The 23,732-nt window shown below is 39.8% G+C and overlaps 1 protein-coding gene across 6 annotated transcripts in view; it reads left to right on the top strand.

Annotated features, from left to right (window-relative positions):
* uggt2 (UDP-glucose glycoprotein glucosyltransferase 2) overlaps positions 1-23,597 on the top strand; it is a 44,514-nt gene extending 20,917 nt beyond the window's left edge. For 3 of the 6 annotated variants that reach the window (XM_085385637.1, XM_085385636.1, XM_085385641.1), the window contains 16 exons: positions 162-264; positions 4,002-4,081; positions 6,466-6,655; positions 6,780-6,938; positions 7,072-7,157; positions 9,678-9,762; positions 10,705-10,787; positions 10,941-11,021; positions 17,466-17,570; positions 17,683-17,767; positions 17,865-18,047; positions 18,174-18,334; positions 19,253-19,367; positions 19,453-19,569; positions 20,154-20,319; positions 20,452-23,597. In XM_085385637.1, coding sequence (XP_085241763.1) covers positions 162-264; positions 4,002-4,081; positions 6,466-6,655; positions 6,780-6,938; positions 7,072-7,157; positions 9,678-9,762; positions 10,705-10,787; positions 10,941-11,021; positions 17,466-17,570; positions 17,683-17,767; positions 17,865-18,047; positions 18,174-18,334; positions 19,253-19,367; positions 19,453-19,569; positions 20,154-20,319; positions 20,452-20,477 — 1,825 coding nt within the window. In that variant the 3' untranslated portion in view covers positions 20,478-23,597. The remainder of the gene's footprint in view (positions 1-161; positions 265-4,001; positions 4,082-6,465; positions 6,656-6,779; positions 6,939-7,071; positions 7,158-9,677; positions 9,763-10,704; positions 10,788-10,940; positions 11,022-17,465; positions 17,571-17,682; positions 17,768-17,864; positions 18,048-18,173; positions 18,335-19,252; positions 19,368-19,452; positions 19,570-20,153; positions 20,320-20,451) is intronic. The other 3 variants (XM_085385640.1, XM_085385639.1, XM_085385638.1) reach the window with 2 other exon arrangements.
* Positions 23,598-23,732: the final 135 nt, after the last annotated feature.

Here is a 23,732-nt window from a genome sequence, read left to right as displayed (position 1 = left end):
AAAGTATTCATGCTCCTTTTTTTGTAATGGGCCTGAAAATTGCAATGCCATCATTTCAAGGAGTGCCAAGCTGCAAGTCTTTTGATTTGCAGTTCTGCTGATTAAGGATTGTATGACGTTGTTTGTTGAATTCGCTCTGGTGTGCTTTTTTTGTTCCTCAGCGTGCTTCATCTCTCTCCACGTGAGAACGAGGTGTTCTATGATGTTGTGGCAATCGTTGACCCCCTCACAAGAGAAGCACAGAAGATTTCCTCCCTTCTGACTGTAAGCTGTAGTGCATTTTTATATTTTTCCCCATTATTCTTTATCATTTTCTGATATAGGAAGAACTTATAAAATCACACCTAAAATCACTTTCAATGTAGGAAGGGTAGAAAGACATGCAGATTGCTGAGGTAAAAAAAATATGATAGACTGTGTCATTTTCAGGATCATACTGGGATCCATTTTAGTCTTTATATTCTTTTATAGACTTTACTTTAAATACAATAATTATTTGTTTATTGGAATTATTGGAAAAAAATGACAAAGAAAATGTGTATGTGGCATATACATTAATTAATTTGGCCAGAAAGTTTTCACAACATCCATCCAGCCATCCATTCTGTTCCGCTTATCCTTGTCAGGGTTGCTGGAGCTGGAACCCTATGGCAGCTACTCAGCTACCATAGGGTGAGAGGGAGGGTATAGTCTGCCAGTCTGTCGCGGGGCTAAAACATAAACACATACAGCTATTTGTACTCACATTCACATGGGCAATTTAGAATTACCAGTTAAGCTAACCCCACTAACTGCATGTCTATGGACTGTGGGAGGAAGCACGAGTGCCCGGAGAGAACCCACGCAAACATGGGGAGAACATGCAAACTATAGACAGAAAGACCCCGGACAGGTGGTGGAATCGAACTCAGGACCATCAGGGGATTATACCATCAGGGCCTCCGCCCCTTACTGCCACTTGGGTGGCTGTGGCTTTGGTGGTAGAGCAGATCAGCTACTGATTGGAAGGTTGGTGGTTTGATCCTTGGCTTCCCCAGTCTGCATACCAAATATCCAAGATACTAACCCCAAGTTGCCCTCCGATGCGTTCTTCGGAGTGTGAATGTGTGTGAATGTTGGTTAGTTTGCACTTGAGTCTAGAAGTGCTTGTATGAGTAGGTGTGAATGGGTGAATGAGGCATGTTGTATACTGCGCTTTGAGTACTCCGGGAGACAGTGTTGGGAAGGTTACTTTTAAAATGTATTCTATTACAGAATACAGAATACATGCCCCAAAATGTATTCTGTAACGTATTCCGTTACGTTACTCAATGACAGTAACGTATTCTGAATACTTTGGATTACTTAATATATTATCATGCTTTTTACAACAACGTGAATGTACTATTGCTGTGTGATTTATTACTATTACTGAAGGTCCGCGACTCCGAACTGTAGTAAAGGGACCTCTGACTAATACGGCGGGGTCCCTGTCGGCTCGTAGCCGAAAAATAGCTTTACTTTGTTGTGTGGGTCAACTTTTCTGGCGAGAGACAGAGACAGGCGTTGAAAGGCTGCTCCAACGGAACTTATTGTTTTCGGAGGAAAACACGAACACGGTGTACAGTCGAGTCTTAATAGCTTACTTACAACTGGGCTCGTCAGGCACTCTTCTTGGCTGTAGTGGTTATTATTATATTTACATGCTTCCAGCTCCCGTTTTTCCTCGATGACAACTCGTACCTTTCCACTCCCCTTTTTCTCCCTCCTCGCGCTCACAGACCCATAACGGGTATGGCAGTCCATTCTCCCTGCAACACGGACTACACTGCCCATGATGCTACATTCTTTAGAGCTATGCTTGTAGCATTCTGCCTGTTAGCTTAGCACAACAACAACAACAACAACGAAAAGGCGCTCTCTCACCCAGGAAACACACAGTCGCAGAGAGAGAGAGAGCGTCGCCCTGTAACCATGGCAACCGTAACGCTGCCGCCTGGAACATCAGAACGTAGCTGTCAAACAAAACCGAAACAGTCCTGACCCGCGACAATATGAAACAGGAAAGTACCCCAGTGTAATCCATTTATTTCAACAAAGTAACTGTATTCTGAATACCACCTTTTTAAACGGTAACTGTAACGGAATACAGTTACTCATATTTTGTATTTTAAATACGTAACGGCGGTACATGTATTCTGTTACTCCCCAACACTGCCGGGAGAGTAGAAAAGCGCTATATAAGAATCAGTCCATTTACTTATTAACACACAATGCACAATACACCTGATCCCTATTATGGGTCCTGCAGGTGGTGAGCCCACAGAAGGGCGGACCCAGGTCATCTCTTTGGGCTGCACCAAGCCTAAGCCCCCTCCCTCCACACACACACACACACACACACACACACACACACACACACACACACACACACACACACACACACACACACACACACACACAACATAACATACAGGAACCTCGTAGGTGCCGATTAATGGAGGGGAAAATTACGTGGTGCTGTTGGCTGGTGGTGGCCTACAGCTCGCACTGTAGCAGTGCACAGCACAGTGTGACGCATTGGGAATGAGAATTAGCTCTTCCAAGTCTGAGACAATGGTTCTCAGAAGGAAAAGGGTGAAGTGCCTACTCCACATCAGAGACGAGTTGCTGCTCCAAGTGGAGGAGATGAAGTATTTCGGGGTCTTGTTCATGAGTGAGGAAAGAGGGGAGTGGGAGTGGGAGACTGACAGATGGATTGGTGCAGTATCTACAGTGATGCGAATGCTGTATCAATCCTTTGTGATCACTTGTAGTGAAGGGAGAGCTGAGTGTAAAAGCGAAGTAGTCAATTTATGGGTTGATCTACATTCTTACATTCTTACCCTTACCTATGCTCATAGGCTCTGGGTAATGACTGAAAGAATTAAATCATGGACACAAGCAGTAGGAATGAATTTTCACTGAAGGGTGGTTGTGCTCTTGTAGACAGGAGAAAGATTAATTCTTTCGTGAGGGACTGAGAGTAGAGCTGCTCTTTCTCCACGTCAAAAGGAGCCAGTTGAGGATGTTTGGTACCCGATGAAGTGTTTAAGAAATGTCCTACCAGGAGAAGGCCCTAAGTAGACCCAGGACTCGCTGGAGAGATTATGTCTCTTCTTGGGAATGCACCTGGATGAGTAGGGGACAGGTGGGAATAGGGATGTCTGGACTTCTGTAATTCTCTAACTGCTGTGCCTGGGACCTGGCCCTGGATAAGCAATAGAAAATGGATGGACGGACGGAAGGATGGTTGGATGGATGGATGAAAATGTATTTGCCCCCTTTCTTATTTTATTGTCTATTTGTCACATTTATGTATTTGATATTCACAAATTGTAATGTTAATGAATGAAATGATCGTCATTTAAAAAACTGCATTTTATATTTGCTTAAAATATCTAAGTAATATAATTTATTAAAGGGAAAAAGCTATCCAAACCTACCTGGCTCTGTGTGGAAAAAAGAAATGACCTCCACCCTTTTCCCTAAATAAATGTAAAATTGCATTTTAAACTAACCCTGGGTGTCTTTGTCTAATATTTTAAAAAAAAGAAAGAAATGAGTAAGGGGAAAGATACTTTTTCACAGCACTGTAGTACAAATACAACATGTCAGATACTGAACTTGAGAAAAGTTTGTATTCATCTTTGTATTATTTTCAGTTGACTTGAAAATCATTGCATTGTAATTGAACTGAGATTTACTCAAACTTTCATATCTTGCAAATGCAATTGTACTATATTTAATATAATATTTTTTATAGATATAATTATATAAGATATTTTTCTTTAACTGAAAAAATAATTTTTGAAACGTATGTAAGGATATCTATGCTTTCCCATTGAAGAACTTTTAAAAGTTCAATATAATAAGTAACTAGTAAGAAAACGGCTCACGTGTGTTTTAACACATTTCAGCCACTTTAAGTTGTACTTGTTTCTTGATTTTTAACTGGGTCATATTTTCTGTGAATCCTGCAGGTGCTCAGTCAAGTGGTCAATGTGAGACTGCAGGTGTTTATGAACTGCAGGGCCAAGTTATCTGAGATGCCTCTCAAGAGGTAAGATCTAGCTCCAACAGTAATTAAATTTTCCTGTTTGGCTTGTTTGTGTATCCTCTTACTGCTGCAGACTTAGCATCTCTAACTTGGCCCGTCCTTTATACTGCACAGATGCAATCTGCTTAATAATAGTACCTTATTGCTTTGGGCCTCCACTTGCATCTCTGGGCAAATTGCTTACAACCTTCATTGTTGCAGTTCAAACCATGCAGTGAAAACAATAGTAGTAATAAAAAAAAAAGCAAATTAAAGGTTGAAACTGTTCATCAGCATTCAGCTCAGATGTGGTGTGGGCTTTTATTTATTTATTTTTGTGAAAAAGAAAGATGACCAAAACCAAAAATCCTTCAAGAATTAAATCTTCACTTTCCAGGGAAGATTTTCATAATGACTTGAATTGACCAGACATAGTACCAGTATAATTAAGGATATGTCCCTCCACAAGTCACTGGCACATCTACTCTCTTCAACCCATCCACTCCATATCCTCCCAACTGACAACTTGCCTGTATTTGATGTAACTGACGACTTGCTACATTTATATCAAGTAGCCAATAAAAGTACATTATATGATCTAAGTAAACTAAATGTCTACAATCAACCTGCAGTATTAATCCTCTAATAGTTCAGCATATAACAACAAAGACATGTATCATAGTATTTACCTTTGTGGGAAAGGTGTTTTGTGTTTTGCTTTCTTTATATGCAATTTTCACTTTCTGCCTGACTAAATGTGAGCTCATGGGTGAAGGACAGACTCTAAAAAACAACAAACAGGATCACCCAGCCACACATTGTTGTTGGCGTTGCTGGAGATCTGTGGTTTGTGGAAACAGTACCCTTTTAAGAAAGAAATGTCCTAAAATATTATATATCATTAAATACTCTCGCTAGAAAAATCTGAAAGTGGACTAATTTTATACTATTATTTATTTATTTTTTAATCTTTTTTTTAACGCAAAGTATCTACTTCGTTTTACTTTTTAGAGCCACAGGCTTGGTAATCTTACAGCTCGCCCCTGGAGATACTGCTGATGGAATCCTGCTCTATGTCACTGGGTTCATTTTAGTCAGTAGTGTACTTCTCATAGCAGTGAGACTGCCGCAGTGACCACAGGGCTGCTCATCTTCTTTCTCTCACTTTTCGTCTTGTGGGGAATTGGCCATCTCACAAATTGGAACCAATCAAATGAGCACTCTGTGTTTCTTGTAGTGTGCTTGGTTTTACCTCCTTAACTTTAACTTTCTCTACTGCTCCCATCTCACCCTGGAGTCACCACATTGCTGCTGTAGTTGGTAATAACTTCTGAGAATTCTCATTCTAAATAAGAAATGTGTTATAGGCATTGCGAATTAAAAGAATTAGCATTGGTAATGTTTATCTGCCACGTTATTTACACTCATTACAAGTCTTCTGTGTCAGAGGGCACACTGAAGAAAAACAATTAGCATAAAGATTAGCCTGGAGCTAGCCTCTGCACCAATTGTAATGATGGAGAAAGAGAAGTTTCCAGGTACACAGAGTGCAGCACGTAGTTCTGTTATTGGTTGAGCAGGAACACTGGCAGTAATAGAATTAGATTCCTCACTTTGAAGAAATTGTATATACCCAGCTGTCACAACAGGGCCCATCTCTCGTGTCACAGAAAGAAGACTATTGCACAATATGTCATCATTTCAGTGCTTGCTGAAGAGGACAATGAGTTTTTGGATGGAATTTTTATCTCGGTCCAGTGGAAAAAGGTTCGGTCTTTTATTTGTTGCATATTATAGGTCATCCAATGATAATCAGTGAATCCTTCCCACCTGACCCACTCTGAATCATTTCTCTTAAATACCTCTAGTATATTTAATTACCTTGATACCTAAAAGTAGATTAAAAAAAGTAAACCTTTACTATGCTGCAACTTGTTTTAACCAGCCACTTATTCAACATATCTAGTGAATTATTCAATAACAGATAAAGCATCCAGGGTACCAGTGCTTGATTCTGTTACTCGATGTCGTAGACGTTAAATTGGTTTCATTTTTGATCTTGAAACTATGACACATCTCAGGATATTTATGCTCAAACTTACTTATAGATAATTGTTCTGGCTTTAGGTTGTGACACTTGGAGTGTGTGTAAAAAAAAAAAGATCTTGTTGTGTGTTTTAACAGAGCTGTACTTTTAGGCTTGGAAATGCCATGTAGCTGTCTCATATACTAAGTTATGAGGACTAAAAGGTTTTGGAAAAAGGACTTGTGAAATTACAAGATGCTCATAATAGGCTGAAATATTTGTACAGAAAAAAATAAGCTGATCTTGAGGTCAGTTTATTTATTTTTTTGTTGAACTGAAATTTATGGAATGGCTCTTATCTTGATTTTGCTTGTCTTCACAGTTTTTACCGCTTTGTTTTGGAGCCGGATGTTATTTTCTTGGCCAATGACACCGTGTCTCCAGGGCCAGTTGCCCGCTTCATGGAGCTCCCAGAAACTCCGCTCCTCACTCTTAATATGATCACACCTGAGAGCTGGATGGTGCAGGCAGTCCGGAGCCCGTATGACTTGGATAACATCCATTTGCAGGAGGTATTGTAATGCTGACTCATTACTACCCAGTGATCTCATCATTCTCACATTTAGGTAGCGCCAAAGTGCTTCCCCCCCATCTATTTTAGTGCTCTGTAATTTGTTTTTGTTTTTTTCTTTCCAGGTGAACAGGGTTGTGGCAGCAGAATTTGAACTGGAGCACCTCTTGCTAGAGGGCCACTGCTTTGACCTGTCAACTGGCCAGCCTCCTCGTGGACTTCAATTTACGCTGGGCATGAGCCGAGACCCACTCATGTATGACACCATTGTCATGGCTAACCTGGTCAGCAACCTTTTATACTACAACCCAAATTTTCTTGCACTGTGTTAAGTCCAGAAGCATAGCTTCTTTGCACTAGGATTGAGAATGAATCATATTTTAATTGCCATTACTAAGGCCATTTCCACCAAAACAGGGATACTTCCAGCTGAAAGCAAATCCTGGAGCCTGGATCCTAAGATTACGTAAAGGGAGATCAGAAGAAATCTATCAAATCCTAACGTGAGTTCTTCTCTGTTTTTATTTCTTCATCATCAGTTAAGCAGGTAACAGTCAACATGCCGTCAAAGGAGCTCTCAAAAAAGCCCAGATGATTCCAGGGTCCTATTTGTGACGAATGATAAATCTTCACAATATCCTACTGCGTGCTGCACTCCACAATGCAGGTCATTGTAGTCTACCACAATAAGGAGAGTACTGGAGAGTAAAGGTTAAAACCAGGTTTAAAACTTACTGCAAGTTCAGTGGAGCAGTATTTGTTTGACAATAGCAGAGTCAGTCACCTGTTCTCAGCTCAGCCCAAACTACATCTCACTCACAAAACTAAGAAAAAAGGACCAGATTTATTCGTGTTTATGTTCATTTGTACAATTTCTAAACATCCTATGCCTATCTTGTCTGGTGGGTACAGAGCCACAAGCATGAAAGCTGTTTTGAAGTCCTGATATTTCTAGATAGACCTAAGTTATCTAAGTAAATAAGTCGTGTTTATTGGGCACCTTTATCCATAGCTCAACATCAAAGTTGCTTTCAGCTAACTCTCCATTTCATTCTGGTAGCTATGAAACCCATCACTATGGCAACGTGGACCACTGCTGACATTGTAGCAATGCAAGGTTTTGATGAGTGCTCAGAGTTCTGCTCAGCATTGAGCTGAGAGAGACAGGTAGGAGGAAAGGGTTGCTATTAAAGAGAAGACAGAGTAGAGAGATGATTCAGCTGGTCACCTGCCATGGCATCTACCTCAGACAACAGAATATCAGCAGCAGAATGTGTTTTAGTTGGGTTGGCGTAGGAGTCAAAGGCTCCACATACTAAAGTGAGCGAGCTGTGGTTGTCTAATTTTCCTGGATAAATAAAAACATTACTTTGCTTTGGTTTGTTGGATAAATATCTAGCAAATGCAGCTTTTTCAGTCCTTGCACTCTTTGAATTCTGCACTTGAAATGTGCTTTTTGCACTTTTCAGTTTGATCTAAAATAAATCAAATTCTTCTTTTTTCAAGGGAACCTCTTTTTACTTCGTAACATAACAAAGCGGCACTGCCTTACAGCAAAGTGGTGGTAATCCCAACTGTGTATGCGAGTCTGTATGGGCATTTCTAGTGCGCTGGTCCAGATGTCCCTACAATCACAGATACTTTTCTCTCTGGCTATCCTCACATAAGATTTAGGACACATACAGCCCTCGGTTCTTCTCGAATCATTTCAGACAACCAAGATTTATCCCCCAATCCTCCAGGTGAAGCTAAGAGGTGATGTCATTTTTCACCTTGGCAGTGTCATTATTCTTGTGGTTAGCGGCACTCTGCTCTGGTTAGGTGGCCGATCAGAGCCTAGTGGGAGTGTCTGCGCTCTCCAGTCCCAGAGTGTGAATTTTCCTCTTCCACCCGTGCTGCCAAGACACCTCGCTCTGACAGTGATGAATGAGATGGCCAGCTCTCCTCTTCTCAGAGCAGGGATACAGATTGATCTCTCGTGTTTTCTAAAACAAGCCCTAAAGACTGACTTGCACCGTTGACAGCAGAAGGGGCAAAATACAAGAAGCACTTGAGCACGAGCGGTGGAGGGGTGCATTGGCTCCAATGAGAGAGGGGCATTTATCATAGTGATAAGGTTAGATTTTTGCCTTTAGTAAGCATTGAGGTTGTAATGGCTTGTAGTGCATCATGGCCTATTGCTCATCTCCGCCTGAAGTTTGCTCTCTGGTGTTTCACCATTAGGCCCAGCAGATTCTGCCTGCCAAAACACATTCTGTGCTGGGAAAATCAGTCCTAAAACAATTACATTGAAAGGCTGTTTTACGGAATCAATACTGCACAGACTTTCTCATTAAATCTACGAGTATATAGAGTAAGGCTGGGAAGTAGTGATGGGTAAAATAATGGTAAGGTGATTCTTAATGATGATGGAGGGTAATGAATATGGTCAGAGTGTGACCCTGGCAGCTGTCCCACTATTTGCTTTTAAGTGTGTGCTCACACTGTCGGTCCATTAGCAGCTGTTGTCTCCTTCATGTGTTATTTCCATGGATGAAGCATGTAAAGCAGTCTCTGCCACTGATCACATGTATTTCCCTTTAATGTTTGCAACAGAGACACTGCAGGTCTTAGACTGATTGCGTTACTTGAAATATTAGCTCTGGTGTTCTAATGTTCTTTGAACACAAAATCAGCGAAAAACAAATGCTTTAAATGTATTTCTGTCTATTTGAGTTTCACATTTTTCAGCTTAGCAAAACTTCTAGATTATAAGCTTGAATGATCAATTTGCAGTAGCAGTGTTAAAAACAGGGATTTAAATCCTAGGAACATTAATTTTATTGTTCTTATTTAAACACGTTTATTAATTTGCCTAACAGAGACTTGACTTATGACTGCTGATGAATGTATGTCTGTTTCTACGTTAAAGTCTAAATTCTTTACATGTATATCTGTGAGCTGCAGATTGTTTGACAAATAAAAAAAGTATTAAAACTCTCAGTAACAATTAGCATTTTCTCACTCTCTATCCACTTTTTCAGGCACGATGGAACTGATTCACCTGCAGATGCCGGTGATGTTATAGTTGTGCTGAACAGTTTCCATAGTAAGATCATCAAAGTCAGGGTGAGTGTGTTTCCTGTTGGATGTGCTACTGTAAATGTCACACTGAAAATGCTTTTCTTCAGTTTTCTATGATATACGGATCACAAATGAATGGTGTGAAGACAACTTAACACAATCCAAGCTAAAATACACTGAACAAAAGTCTTGAGCCACCTCTTACTTCTTTATATTTTGCTTCCAATGAGTCAGACTTTTAAATGGTCTAAGCAGGGTGCTCTTAAAAAAAGTTGAGGAAACTTGACAATTGAATTAAAAAGAAAAAGTGACAGGATCACAGAGATGCATCTGGTCCCATAATCATAATAACAGTTTGCCTCAAGGCACTGTTGTTGTACCGTCTGGTTTTGGTCCACCACGCAGTACCATCTGGAAAGAATATGATTGGCAACAGCTTCATTTCTCAGCATGACAATGAGCAACAAACACACTGCCAATGAAGTAAAAACATACCTGGGCAAAACACAGTGGAACACTATCAGTCATGGATTGGCCTCCTGACAGCCCTGAGTCTTATTGAAGCAGTGTGGGATCATCTTCAGAGAGAATGGAAAATAAAAAGACAGCCAACATACAAAGAAGAGCTTTTAATTTCCTTCAAAGAGCTTGGAGAACTATTCCTGAAGACTACTTAAAGAAATTACAAGAAAGCTTGCCTGAGAGAGTTCCCGCTGTGTTGAAGAATAAAGGTGGTCATGCCAAATATTGACTTTCAAGCCTGTTAAAATTGTACAAATATTTCCAATGTATGTATGCACATTTTTTAAGTCCCTGCAGCTATTTCTCATTTTTCTCACCAAATATAAAGAAATTAGAGCTGGAAGTTTTCTAAGATGTGCCTAGGATTGACTGATTACAAATTAATGGTGTCAAAACAATTTTACATAACCCATGCTAAAATATTTTCCAGTATTGTTTTATTTTCTGTGTATTTTATATTTATAGGTGCAGAAAAAGGCAGACAAGCTTGGCGAAGATCTTTTAAGTGAAGCTAGTGAAAGCAAAGGCATATGGGAATCCATAGCAAGGTGCGTAATCTCTTCAAATACAGCTTATATTTGGTTGGCTTTAGGTTTAAAGCCCTTCTCCAGCTGACAGGCAGTAACAGCTGTGAGCTCATTGATGGATTGATAGATGTGCTGATGCGCCTTCCATTTGTCAATTATACATTGCGGTTTCAGGAGATCTTACTCCTCCCCTGGATCCAGACTGCAATATTATGCTGTAAGATCTAGTCTTGCAAAAAATATGTGCTTCTGTAGGTATGTGTGTGCATTTGTGTGTTTTCCTCCCAAATCCTTCCTAACTGTGTGATCCTGTCTCCTCACTTAATGCTTGCTGTGTGAAGTGTTTGGAGCACATTTGAGAAAAGGTAGGCAGTTTTGCTGCAAACCATTTAACACCTAATACCTCTCGTCATACTCATTAGCATGCAGTGTTTATTGGTCGCTTTTAGTGCTCTCATAAGTATTGTAATGAATGGGAATCAGTCGTGATATTCTATTCTAATGGTAATAGTGTAGAAAGGATTTTTTTCTTCTTTTTTTTTGCATTTGTTTATTCATGTGATGATTTTTTTTCTACGATTTCAGCAAGTCGTGAGGTAATTTGCAGCCTGTATTCATGCGTAAGGTCAACTTTTTTTTTATTGTGTTCACTTGCATATATCTGCACACACACAGCATTAAGCTGTATTGTTCAGAATCAGAAATAATAGTCATAAACAGTGCTACGGGATTCATCACAAATCCTGTTTTGCTGACATAAGTAACATAAAGTAGGAGTGTTTAGCTTGATTTTTTTTCCCTTGTTCTGGGAATATGTATGTCACCTGTCTGCTGGAACAGAGCAGAAGAGCAGTACCCAGTGCTTTCATATTTCATGTTGGATGGTATTTCACTATGTTTAGCCTACTTCAGCCTCTGATTGAAGCACTGGAGAAGATGTTATATGGGGACTGAAGTTCAGCTGGTGCACTTTAAGCAGGTGGTTAAACCCTGACAGAGTTTGGTAGAAAGAAACAGCTTGTCTGATGTCATCGTTTGTGATCTTTTGTTATTGAGTTTTTGTGCTCTAGCATCAGACTAAATGAGACTCATTAATGATTTATCTTGTGATGACCTTATACCTGCTGCTATACTTAAAAAATAGAGTGAATTAATGAGTGGAGAAGCTCTCCTACTGAAAGACAATAGGAGTGAGGGGAAGTTTTTTCAGCTTTGTTGCTTAAGTGGACTTCTTCGCCACAGTGCTGGATCTGTTATGCCTGGAACCTCACATTCAGTAGTGTGCTGTATTTGCTATTGGATTGTATAGTGCTTATCAGGTCTAGATATTATTTGTGGGCCCTATATCCTGGGGTGTTTTTGTATTATGAAGTGTAGCTAAATGTTACCATAAAAAAGTACTTGCAGTCAGAGTTATAACTGAAGTACCAATAAATGATCTAGCATGTCCTTGATGTGCTGGCAGAGGTGCTTGGAGAAGGATCACTGCTGCTAAATAATGAAGCAAATTGAACTGGATGGATTCTTAAGACCATTTCTAACTTAGTTGCATTTATTATCTCATGATAGGCTTATATTTAAATAATGACAATACCCATGCCATTAAAATGTTACATAAAATGCTTAATAAGATGGTTGCTAGGGGGGGAAATCTCCCTTAAGTGGCTGTAATGTATATATCTAAAATTAAAATTCAGTTGCATTTGTAGACGAGAGTGTTTTCTTTCCTCCTTTCAAAACTAGGACAGGCAAGTCTCGAGTCTGTTAGAAGCCTGTTGTCCATAAGAGAGGATATCTCTTCTCATTAACATCCTGCAGAGCAAAGAGTAGAAAAAACAACTGTCTGAAACTGAGGATTAAGAGCCAGCGTGAAGCCTCAAGTTTTGGCTCACATGAATTAATTGTACACATACTGAAGTGGTCATTTGACACTTTTAAACATGTTTAATGTGAATTTCCACCATTATAACAATAAACAGTCGAGTCCTTTACTATTTGGATAGTAACACTATTTTTTTCTTTTGTAATCTTGCCTCATACGTCACCATTATAAAATAAAGATGTGACTGAAGTGCAGTTCTTCTATATTCATTCAAGAGGTATGGGAAAAATCTTGCATTAACTGTTTAAAAATTAAAGCTTTTTTATGCATAGTACTTCATTTTGGAGGGCAATCGACTTAGGAGCAGTTAAACTGTCAAGTGAGGCCATTTATCACAATATTCAAAACTTAATTTAAAATCTGGAGTTGATTCAAAGTGTTGAGCTTGTATTTATTAGCTATTCAGTAGAACTCTTGATAGAAAGTCCAGAGAGAAAAGTATCTTCACAACATCTAACCAAATCAAGTAGTAGAATCAAGAGACACCTTCATGAATGCAAATACAGAGGCCTGACAAGAAGGTTGTAAACCACTGGCTGTGCTAAAGAGCAGGAAGGCCAGATGAAGGAAACAGAACAGTACGGAGAAGGAGGAAAGCAGCATGCCAAACACCAGATACCACATTATCTGTCAAACATGGTGGAGGCAATGCTTTGGCATAAGTATGTGTGGCTGCCAGTGGAATAGAGTCACTAGTGTTTATGCATGATGATAGAATTCTAAAGTGTACAGACTCTACTCTCTGCTTGGATTCAGCAAATTGCTGCAAAACTTATCACTCATTGCTTTGTAGTAGGGCTGCACGATTTTGCATAAAATGAGAATCACGATTTTTTGGCTTAGAATTGAGATCACGATTCTCTCACGATTTTCTTTTCCAATATAAATATTTATTGCACTTATTAACTGCACATCAACTTCGTAACAGTTGAAACTGAACATAAAAACAACAAATGTCTCACGTTTTGTTGTTGCTGCAAAATGTTGTACTGCTTGAAATTCCGTCTCCACCGTTGCTCGACACTGCGTGTATCGAGCAGGTAGTGCAACAATAGAAAAATAGTTGCGGGACGGCACTGTGTAGTGTTTGTCTAGGGTGTTGATCATTTTTCTAAATCCCTCGTTTTGCACAGTGTTGATGGGAGCCATATCTTTGGTCAGGTGATAAGTGATAGCCTCCGTAATTTCTTTGTGCCTGCGGGAGTTCGACGTCTATAGGGAAGCGCTGTATAAGGTTCCCGTTATTGATGTTTGGGTGGTTGACCGGGACGGATTTTCTCCTGTCACTTTCTCGTCATCCCTGACGTGCTCTCCGTTGTTTTTTCCCTGCTAATTTTAGCATCACATGGCACAGCTTCTGTATCACGTGGTATAAGGCTCCGCCCTTTTCATTTGTTGAGCAGGAAGAGTGAGCGCTTGTTTTCATGCAGATTACGTCCCGGATCAAAATGCGGTACAATCGTCGTCGTCGTCTTTTTTTTTCTTTTTTAAATCGTTGTCATTTGGAAATGAGATCGCACAAAAGTATGAATCGAGATCGCGATTTTCTAACGATTAATCATGCAGCCCTACTTTGTAGTATAAATTGGTAATGACTGTTATCACCACAAAAGCAACCCAAGAATTTCTTAAGGCAAAGAAATTGGATATTCTTTAATGGCCAGGTCAGTCACCTGTCTCAGCCCAGTGGAACAGCTTTTCAGTTACTGAAGTCAGACCCACAAACAAGAAGCAGCTGAGGACAGCTATTTGATAGCTCAGATATTACAAAGTTAAAATCCCAAGATTTCATCAAAGACGTTGTAGTTTGTGATTTTACCAAAAGATAGTTGATTTAATGGTAACGGTGACCTTAAAGCATGACCTCATTTATATCCTTAAAATAGTTCAAGAGAGTCATTGTAAAAAGCTGAAGACGATGTATTTTCCCAATCTCCCAAAGAAACAGTGAGATGCACTCATGTCAGCAAGCATCACTAAGTCTAACATTGCTTTAGAGCAACAACAGGACTGATTCCAAATGCCCCCCCCCCCCCCCCCCCCCCCAACACACACACACACACACACACACACACACATTTTTGCGTATTTTCTTTGTTTTGTTTTGAGTTTGTCATTTAGCTGCCTCTGCCCTTTGTCTCTAGCATGGAAAAAATTAAGTAATTGTTTCTACCCAGCCTGAGGAACTTAGCAGTGTTTGTTATGCTGCACTTAGAAATACCAAGCATGTGGACCACATGGGGTGTGAGAGAGAGCAGCGCTGATGTTACCTGAGGGAGATGTTCAGGTTTTAGGTGAAGGGTGCTGTAAAAAGCACATTTGTGTCATTGTTTTTCTAAACTGATTCTAGATAGCCGGAATAGAAAGTGTTTTCCGTGTATTTATTTGCTGAAATCCTTGTTATTAGGTTATCTTATATTGCTCTGTATATACTGAGATTGAGTAAGGCAAATGTATTGATTCTCCATAATGGAGAAACTGAATGTTATTTTTAACCTGTCATGGTGTGTTGCGCGTGTATATAGGTGTATTAGTAGTTACAATGGGGGCAATGAATGACTCGGTAAATGTCAAAACACCCTGTTCAATCTAAATAGGCAGAGGGCAAACAGAAGTAGAGCTTTGTCCAGTTGGTGTTGTCCACAGCTCAGGATTTATACAGAGCTCTGTGGACCCTTCCAGAGATCCAGATTATCTTGGGTGAGTCAGCCAAACAGGTTCTCACCTGACCCTCCAAAGCTGCTTATCTTGGGAACCCTGTTGTTGTGCTGGAGGCCCTTCATAATGCCTGGCTTAGTCATGGCAGGCAGTCGGCTTCCCCAGATCCCACCGATGTGTGGTGACTACCCAGAAGCCAACTGTTCAACTATCAAGAGTCATACTTTATCTTGAAGAGGACTGCAGGCACATTATTTTCAGAACTACAGATTTAAAATAAGTAAATAAAGGGCCATCGCTGAGTTTGTGTTTTGTGGGTATATCTTTCTTATCGGTAAGATGTGCCTGAAAGAGTTGGTTTTAGAGGACATGCAGGGACAAACTGTATTCTCCCTCCCCTCCCTTCACACCTCCCTCTCACTCACTGGTGTCTTCCTGAAGCCTGGGGGCTGAGGTTGTGGTTGTGATTGAGTGTGGGAGAGACACTCCTTCCCTCATCAGCAGTCTATTACAGACAAGGACACAGTTTGACTGCAGACTCATCTACCCTCCAGCACAAGTCCTGATTTCTGTCCGCTAAATGTGCCTTGCATCATGAACCATTGCTCTTTAGTAGCGGTTAGGGTATGTTGATGCATTCCCAAGTGTGGAGAGTGTCCTTACTTTGGATTTTTCCTGCATTTGTGCCCTTATCTCAGCATATAAATATTTTAGCTCGTCGATTTTTATCTGTTCTTTTACATTTAAGTTAATTAAAAAGCTAACATTTGTCTGAAAGGTAATGTGCTGACTTGCTTGGCATTATCTTCATACGTGTGTTCCACATTACTCTACAAAATCACTCCAATCTTCTGTCTTCACGTTTGAAAAGCTACTAGTCTTTTTTTCTAAAACACTGTTGATTTATTTTTTTAATTAATTAAATTATATAACCTTTATTTATACAGGTAGTCTCAGTTTCTCATTTACAAGAGAGACCTGTGTCCAACAAACAATACAGTTTTTTTTCATCTGCTATGCAACTAATAGAGTACTCATTCCCATACTAGGCTGATTCAGTTCAATTTCCATTTCTTAAAAAAATAAAAATATTTAAGTCATTTAAATCATTCAGTTGTAATCATGGTATTCCTTCAGGGCCATTCTTCCTGTGTACCCTCATCCAGCCACACAGGGTAGTAGGGCAACGGCCATGTGGATAATTCTTTAAAAAGGGGTCTGATATAATTGCACCTGAACCATCCCAGTTTTAATTATGAAATGAATCTGTCGAAAGCAACAGCATAAAGGTTTAAATAAACTGTGAGGATCATAATTTCAATCAAATCTGGAAGCAATGGAAACATGTTTACAAAAAAATAATTAAAAGAGCTACTATAGATAAGTCTGCATGTTTCTTTGGAAGTCTCTCCTCAGGAAAAGCTGCCACAGACTTTCCACATGAAGAAGACTGTTGCTTTTAAAGGAGATAATGGACACTGATGTGATTGGCTTGATTTTTATCCAAGCCCTAACACAATTAACTATAATGTATGATAATTCATTTTTGCATTACAACCCATTTTCTTTTGAAGTGTCTCAAACGCCACACTGTGTCAAAATTGCACCAGTGAATTGTAATAGTGCACTTACACTTTACAGCTTGAATCATAAAAATGGTGCCAGAAGTATTTGTGTCATCCCTGCCAAAGTCATCAATCCTATGACACGATGCTCTCATTTAAAGCAGGTCATCTATGCATAAATCTTAAGTGATTTGCTTTTCAAATGAATCGTTCACTTTGTATCATGGACTCTGTTAATGTTGTGGGAATGGAAACATGAAGAGCTGAATAATGTTTGCTGGGTCTGTTCTAAAACTTTATTTCAGCCCTCTCGTTGGGAGCCAGCAGGAGCTGAAAATCATATCAAATGTGTTGATTTCCACAGCATTTCCATCCCCATTATTATCATTTTATTTGAATAAATCATCTCGGCGTGTTGCATCGCGTTGCATGGTTTGTTTGAAAGTGTTTTCTGATGGCTGTTACAGCTGCTGTTACCTCTGGCAGTACAAAAGCATGGTGGCTGTTGGCTTAGTTTTGATTTATTGTCACTCTATGAAAAACACGCATCCAATCCAAACACAACTGACTCGTGTATTATGGTCTCATTTACAGCATCACAGGTGGTGGCTCAAAGAAGGATGACGGAGAGAAGAAAAAAGACGACGTTCTGAACATTTTTTCTGTGGCCTCGGGCCATCTGTATGAGCGTTTTCTGAGGTGGGTCAGTTTTACTTTCCAAACACGCACTTCCTTTTCAAGCGCTACACATTGTGTTCCTCTTATCCCTGATCCTCAAACTTAACCTTTTCCCATTCTGTCTCCAATTCAGAATAATGATGCTGTCTGTGCTTCGGCATACACAAACACCTGTCAAATTCTGGTTTCTCAAGAATTACCTATCTCCTTCTTTCAAAGTAAATCTTTACTACATCACATAAATATTTCGCTAGGCAAACCCAGCTTTTGTATTTCATTAATTTGACCTCTGGACTTCATTTTTGCTGTGGTCAGGACACCATCTCTCACATGGCAGAGTCATACGGCTTTCAGTATGAGTTAGTGCAGTACAAGTGGCCCCGTTGGCTCCACCAGCAGACTGAGAAGCAGAGGATTATCTGGGGATATAAGATCCTCTTCCTGGATGTTCTATTCCCTTTAGCTGTGGACAAGATTATCTTTGTGGATGCCGACCAGGTAAAGATCAAACAGAAATGACGTAGGAAACCGCTATATTGGAGTGTGCAACTGAAAGCAAGACTTTTTGAAGTGTCATCTGTTCTTTGGCTGCTTACCAAAGTCTGTCTTTGCTGCGTGTTGCAGATAGTTCGAGCTGATTTGAAAGAGTTGAGGGATTTAGACTTGGAGGGTGCTCCTTATGGCTACACACCATTTTGTGATAGCCGCAGAGAGATGGAAGGGTATCGTTTCTGGAAAACTGGATATTGGGCGTCACATCTGGGACACAGGAAGTACCACATCAGGTAAACTTCTACTAATCATTTGATCTCTGATGTTTTACATTTTGCTGAGAAAATCAGCAACTGCCCTGAATGTTTGCCACTTGCGAATGTCTCTCACTGTAAAATGATGGACTTTAAAATTGTTTGATAATGGCCTTATAACCCTTCCCAGATTGATGGACAGCAACAATTGCTTCTCTAAGATCACTGATGATGTCTTTTCCTCCACTGCATTTTGTTAATTCCTATGCACACTGTTTCCACAATTGGCTTAGTGTTTTTGCTAAATAAATAATGCAATGGATTAATATGGTGTCATACACCTCAGAACTGAACATTTAACTTCTAGTGAGAAGCCGTTTACATAGGTGGGCTTAGAGTTAAGTGCTTTATTTTTGTATACAGTCATGGCACATATAAAATCATAAATCACTGTCATGAATACAATGTTCTGCTCCTTGCTAGGCTTGTGGTATTGAATTCTCCTTCTGTCAGTGTGATGGCTAATCAGACAGCGAGGCAGCCAGTGGATGAACAGAGAGCAGAACGTTTCACTTCACCACCGACTGATAGTGTCGGAACAAGAAAAGTCAGAAAACCACAGCGACTTGATTGGATACCAGCATGGTGCTAAGCTCCAAAGAGCAGGACAAAAGCATCAAAGATGAGAGATGATCAGTGAGACCAGGAAAAACACGAGGCATTGAATATCCTCTGGGAGACTTAAATCTAATAAGTGTTAAGTGAAACTACATATTCTGCACCTCTGGGTTTATTAATATAGTGTGTCAGGTACAATAATGTGAATGCGGCTGGGGTATTTATCTTCATTTACTTTTTTTTTTTTTCATTCCGGTGGGATTTCCCCTTTCAGGAAATGGATTTCTAACACCTGCTTTCCATGTCTCCTCTCTCTCTCTCCGCTCATATTTCTTCCAGCGCCTTATATGTAGTCGATTTGAAGAAGTTCCGTAAAATTGCAGCCGGGGACAGATTACGAGGCCAGTACCAAGCCTTGAGCCAAGACCCAAACAGTCTGTCTAACCTGGACCAGGTATATAACTCAGGCATAGTGCTGTTGGATTACGTGTTGCAGAGTTTGCTCTTTCAAGACTTAATTCGTTTTGTGATATTTGTAGGACCTTCCTAACAACATGATTCACCAGGTAGCCATCAAGTCTCTTCCTCAGGAGTGGCTGTGGTGTGAGACATGGTGTGATGATACCTCTAAAACCACTGCTAAGACTATAGACCTGGTGAGTCGCACAGCAATTAGATTTGACTGCGTAATACTAAATAATAATGTGGGAGGCTAAGCGGGACACACGGTCTTTGCTGAATAATTCAGCTCCAAATGAAATTGTTCCTTTTATTGAGATTGTAAAATCCACAAGTGTCTTCTTTAAGTTCTTTTTGGGTTAATTGAAAAATATCTCTGTGCTACATTATACGCCTTATTATCTGCTTTATTTGTTGTGATAGCGTGCTGCAGCTGCTACAGCTCTAAAATGCAAGAGCATCCTCGCTGCCACAATTGTCCATGAGGCATTGGTATTTAGGAAGCAGCCGAGGAGCAATCCTGCAGCGTCCTAAACTAATTTAGAGAATTACTGGACAGGGTCCAGTAGACTGGAATAGGAAGTATTGTTTCATTGTAGTATAGGTCACCACTTGGTAATTCAGACACAAGACATAGCCTAATGTCCTTTTAACCGAATTGGAAATCAAATTAGGTTTAAATGCCTGTCACAGACAGCGCTGAGAATGACGATCTGACTCGTTGGGAGAGAGCATCACTGGCGGCATGACTGATGTGTTTTTATCTGCTTTTCTCGTTTAGTGCAATAACCCAATGACTAAGGAACCCAAGCTGGTGGCTGCAGCGAGGATTGTGCCCGAGTGGGTTGAATATGACAGGGAGATCAAAGAGCTGCTGAGACGGGTCCAGGAACAGGAAGACACAACAACACAAAAACAGATTCCTGCTGCCTCACAACATAAAAAAGGTTACTAATGATATATTTATAGGGCTACAAAGTCTTTCTGTTCTTCTGCATGGTTATTCTTACCCCTTCTCTTACCACTGTGATCATTCTCTGCATTTCTTTCCAACTTTCTCCCCTCCACACTCTGCACAGCAGACAACCACCGTGATGAACTTTAGTGTCTGCCAGCACCACGCTGAAGAGGAAGGAGGCAGGCACCTTTTGCACACAGGCCACCTGTGAAGCTTGAAGACAGACAGTTCCATCTAAACATAGCCATGGAGTGTTACATCTCCAGCTGGAGGAGGATGTGATATTTTCAGACGCCATACCTGCTTCTGCACTCAGTACATCTTAGAGAATCAACACGTGGTGTAATTGTTAACTGCCAGCTGTGAACTCGTGGTGTGCTGAGCACTACAGACACATCTTGTTAAGTAAGTGGTTCCTGAAAAATGAAGCTAAAACAGAGAGTAAAAGCGTGAGGCCAGTAAGGGGCTTTATTAGGTATGTGTTGAAGGACAAACAGTGGGCATTTATTGCACTGATAATGTGAGCAAAGAATTCAATTAGCAAAGGCACATTTCTACAAATCTAATTTAACCTTTCTTTGAAAATTTTAAAAGCTACTTTTACATCTTCTTAATTTATAATTATGAAAACATTAGGACTGAATTGTCAAATGAAAGTTTTTAAAAATTGCTTTTCAAGTTGTTACATAAAAAAGTGTTAAACGTCTTTGAATCTACACACCTGAAATGTAAAGCTCCCCTCGGCAGACATTTAGGAAACAACGTTTCTCCTGCAGCAGTCCCCTCTCCTATTTTTGCCACCCAATGATGTACAGCATGTTCTGAAGGAAGAATTATCCTTCATTATATTATATTACTTTTATTACCTGGCCCAAAAAGACCTGTAATTGGCCATAGGCTTTTGTCCCTGCCTAGATTTTCCAGTCCAGTTCCCTCTCAGACCACAGAAATGACAACACACTGAAAGGATTTTCTGGATACCAGAAAAGTTATCTGCCCAGGCTTTAAATTACAAATTTTATCTTGGTCAGCTGCTTGTCCAAAGACAGGGGGTGTATCTTCAGCTATTGGCGTTATTTTTACATTATTTTGGGGGATAAAATACATTTTTGAACCGTAGCAAACATCGAATATCAGTATACAAACTATGCTGCTCTTGTATTTCAAAGACTGCGCCATGGATCGTAGGTGGGTGAAGGTGTAGTCTTTGTCCCAAGCACATGTAACTCTGTCATCAGTTCTGTCCCCTCAGGTGTAGCCATGCATTCACCTCTATGGTGCAAACCATTGTTTTTTTTCTTTTCTATGATTTAAGGAAACGTGTAACGTCAAAAAAAGAAACTCTAAAAAGTTGTTTAAAATCACTAATTGTTCTTTTGATGTTTTCTCTCGACTCCAAAAATTCTTTTTTAACCATGTGATGAAAAAGTATTGCCTTGTTAGATGGTAAAGTATTAACTTGTTTCTTAAGTTATATCTCAGTGTTTGAGTAAAAGCCCGCATTCGACCTGGAGAGGTGAAGAAAAACATTTAGCTTAAAAATAAATGTAAAAGCAGAGCAGTACAACTGCTGCCGTCTTCGTGTCCCGTGCACACGCTGTGAGACAACTGAGAGCCAGGCAGGAAAAAAAAAAAGGTGTGGTGTAACATATGACTTTAGTTCAGCAGCCAGGAGGGGTGTACTGTGAAGCAAGTTTAACATCGCAAGGCTTTTTCTTTGCATTAGCTCACCATAAAAGCTAAAGCCTGAATCAGATATAATCAGAGTGTGATAACAGTGGTTGTAAATGTTATTTGTTAGCCCAGGCCCTTTAACTTAGGCTTCAGGCCTGGGCCCACACTTAAGAAAATGGACCAACTCACTTCAGCCAAGATCGGGGTGTTCTCCAAAGGCTGCTTTTTACTTCTACTGCAAATGCTCTTCTCTGCATTTTCAAGCTTGAGTACACATTAATTTGCAAATAAATCAATAAATTATCTTTTATTGAATGAATTAAGGTAGCCTGCAATTAAATAAAGTCATTACAGTAATCTTTATCTCCAGCTGCACCATTAAACTGATGTAAACATTAATCAGTTAATAGGATGTATAGAATTCTGAAAAGGGCCATCCTGCATAATCAGTATGCAATTTATTTCTGGTAAATTTCTGGTAGTCGTGTTCTTTCATGATTTTGAAAGCAGAGCACTGCTACTCTTCAGTAAAGGTAAATAAATACTTCCTCAGCCAGTAAAATAGTTATTAAATTGAAAATAGGTTACATTTGTAATATTGACTCAAAAGCCTGGAAACTTTTTTTTATACACCAGTTTTAAAAGATGTCTTTATTTCTGTTTGATTTTTCTGATTTATATATCATATACACATATTCAAGTACTACTTAAGTACCCACTGAAGTAACTACATGGCTACCACCACTGTGGAATGGAGGTGATTATCATTTTGACTTTTTGTTAAAACCTACATTACTGTTATTGACTGAGCTTTCGCTGTGATAAATAGTCAACCAATAATCAAATAACTGCAATACCAACAGTATAAAACTGACTTTGCAGCAAATCAGAACCAATCGTAAGGATATTTATGCATTTTGCGCATCATCAGTTGACTGTATGTGGATTCTGCCGGTTTACTGCTACTGTATTAATGTGCATCTCTGTGGGTTTATATATAACACAGTAATCCCACAGCGGAGCGTCTATGTCATTCTTTAAAAACTTGTAAAAACATGGCACTCTTTACAGCAGCCCGTCATTCAGAACTGTCAAAACTGTGAGCAGGTAAGGAGTTCATTGTAAGTAGAGAGCCACCTTGGTGACATTGAAATCTCCCGTCTTTAGTGCCATCATTCTTTTAGCCCATTCATCTTGCTTTGTGGTACATCCCTCAGGCGAGACTTTAATATTACGGATGAAAAACTCCTCATTTGCACACTTAAGGTCACGGTTAATGGATGGTAGGGGATTTTAAGTTATTACAAGATGTTTACATGTTATGAGTCTTCAACTTCACTGTACTTCTACAGTTTTTCTTGGTTTTTTGTTTCAATTCCACAATGAACCAGTTTTGTCTCAGGAATCAACTGTCCCAAGATCAGTGTTGCTGCTGGACTGAAGCAAACGGCAGATTTATGTCTTAAAAGTGAACATTAAAGAAAACGGGCGCAGGAAGGCTGCTCTCAGGGCACCCATCTTTCACTGTGCTGTGTCAAACTGAACTGTTTATATTACTGTTTGGTGGATCAAGAATAAACCTTTGCTACAAAATGTCATTGCAAAAATTGTTTGCGAGTTGTGCTCACCACTGAGGTCAGTTAATGATTCATGGTCCAAAAGATGTATTTGAGGAGATTTTCTTGGTCTGTTCTTCAATATATACACTTTCAGCGTGAATTTAAGGAG

This window comes from Rhamphochromis longiceps, linkage group LG16, assembly GCF_057381845.1.
Source record: "Rhamphochromis longiceps isolate RC_006_pf linkage group LG16, R_longiceps_female_GT1.1, whole genome shotgun sequence".
Taxonomy (NCBI): Eukaryota; Metazoa; Chordata; class Actinopteri; order Cichliformes; family Cichlidae; genus Rhamphochromis; species Rhamphochromis longiceps.
This window is presented reverse-complemented; position numbering and strand designations above follow the sequence as displayed.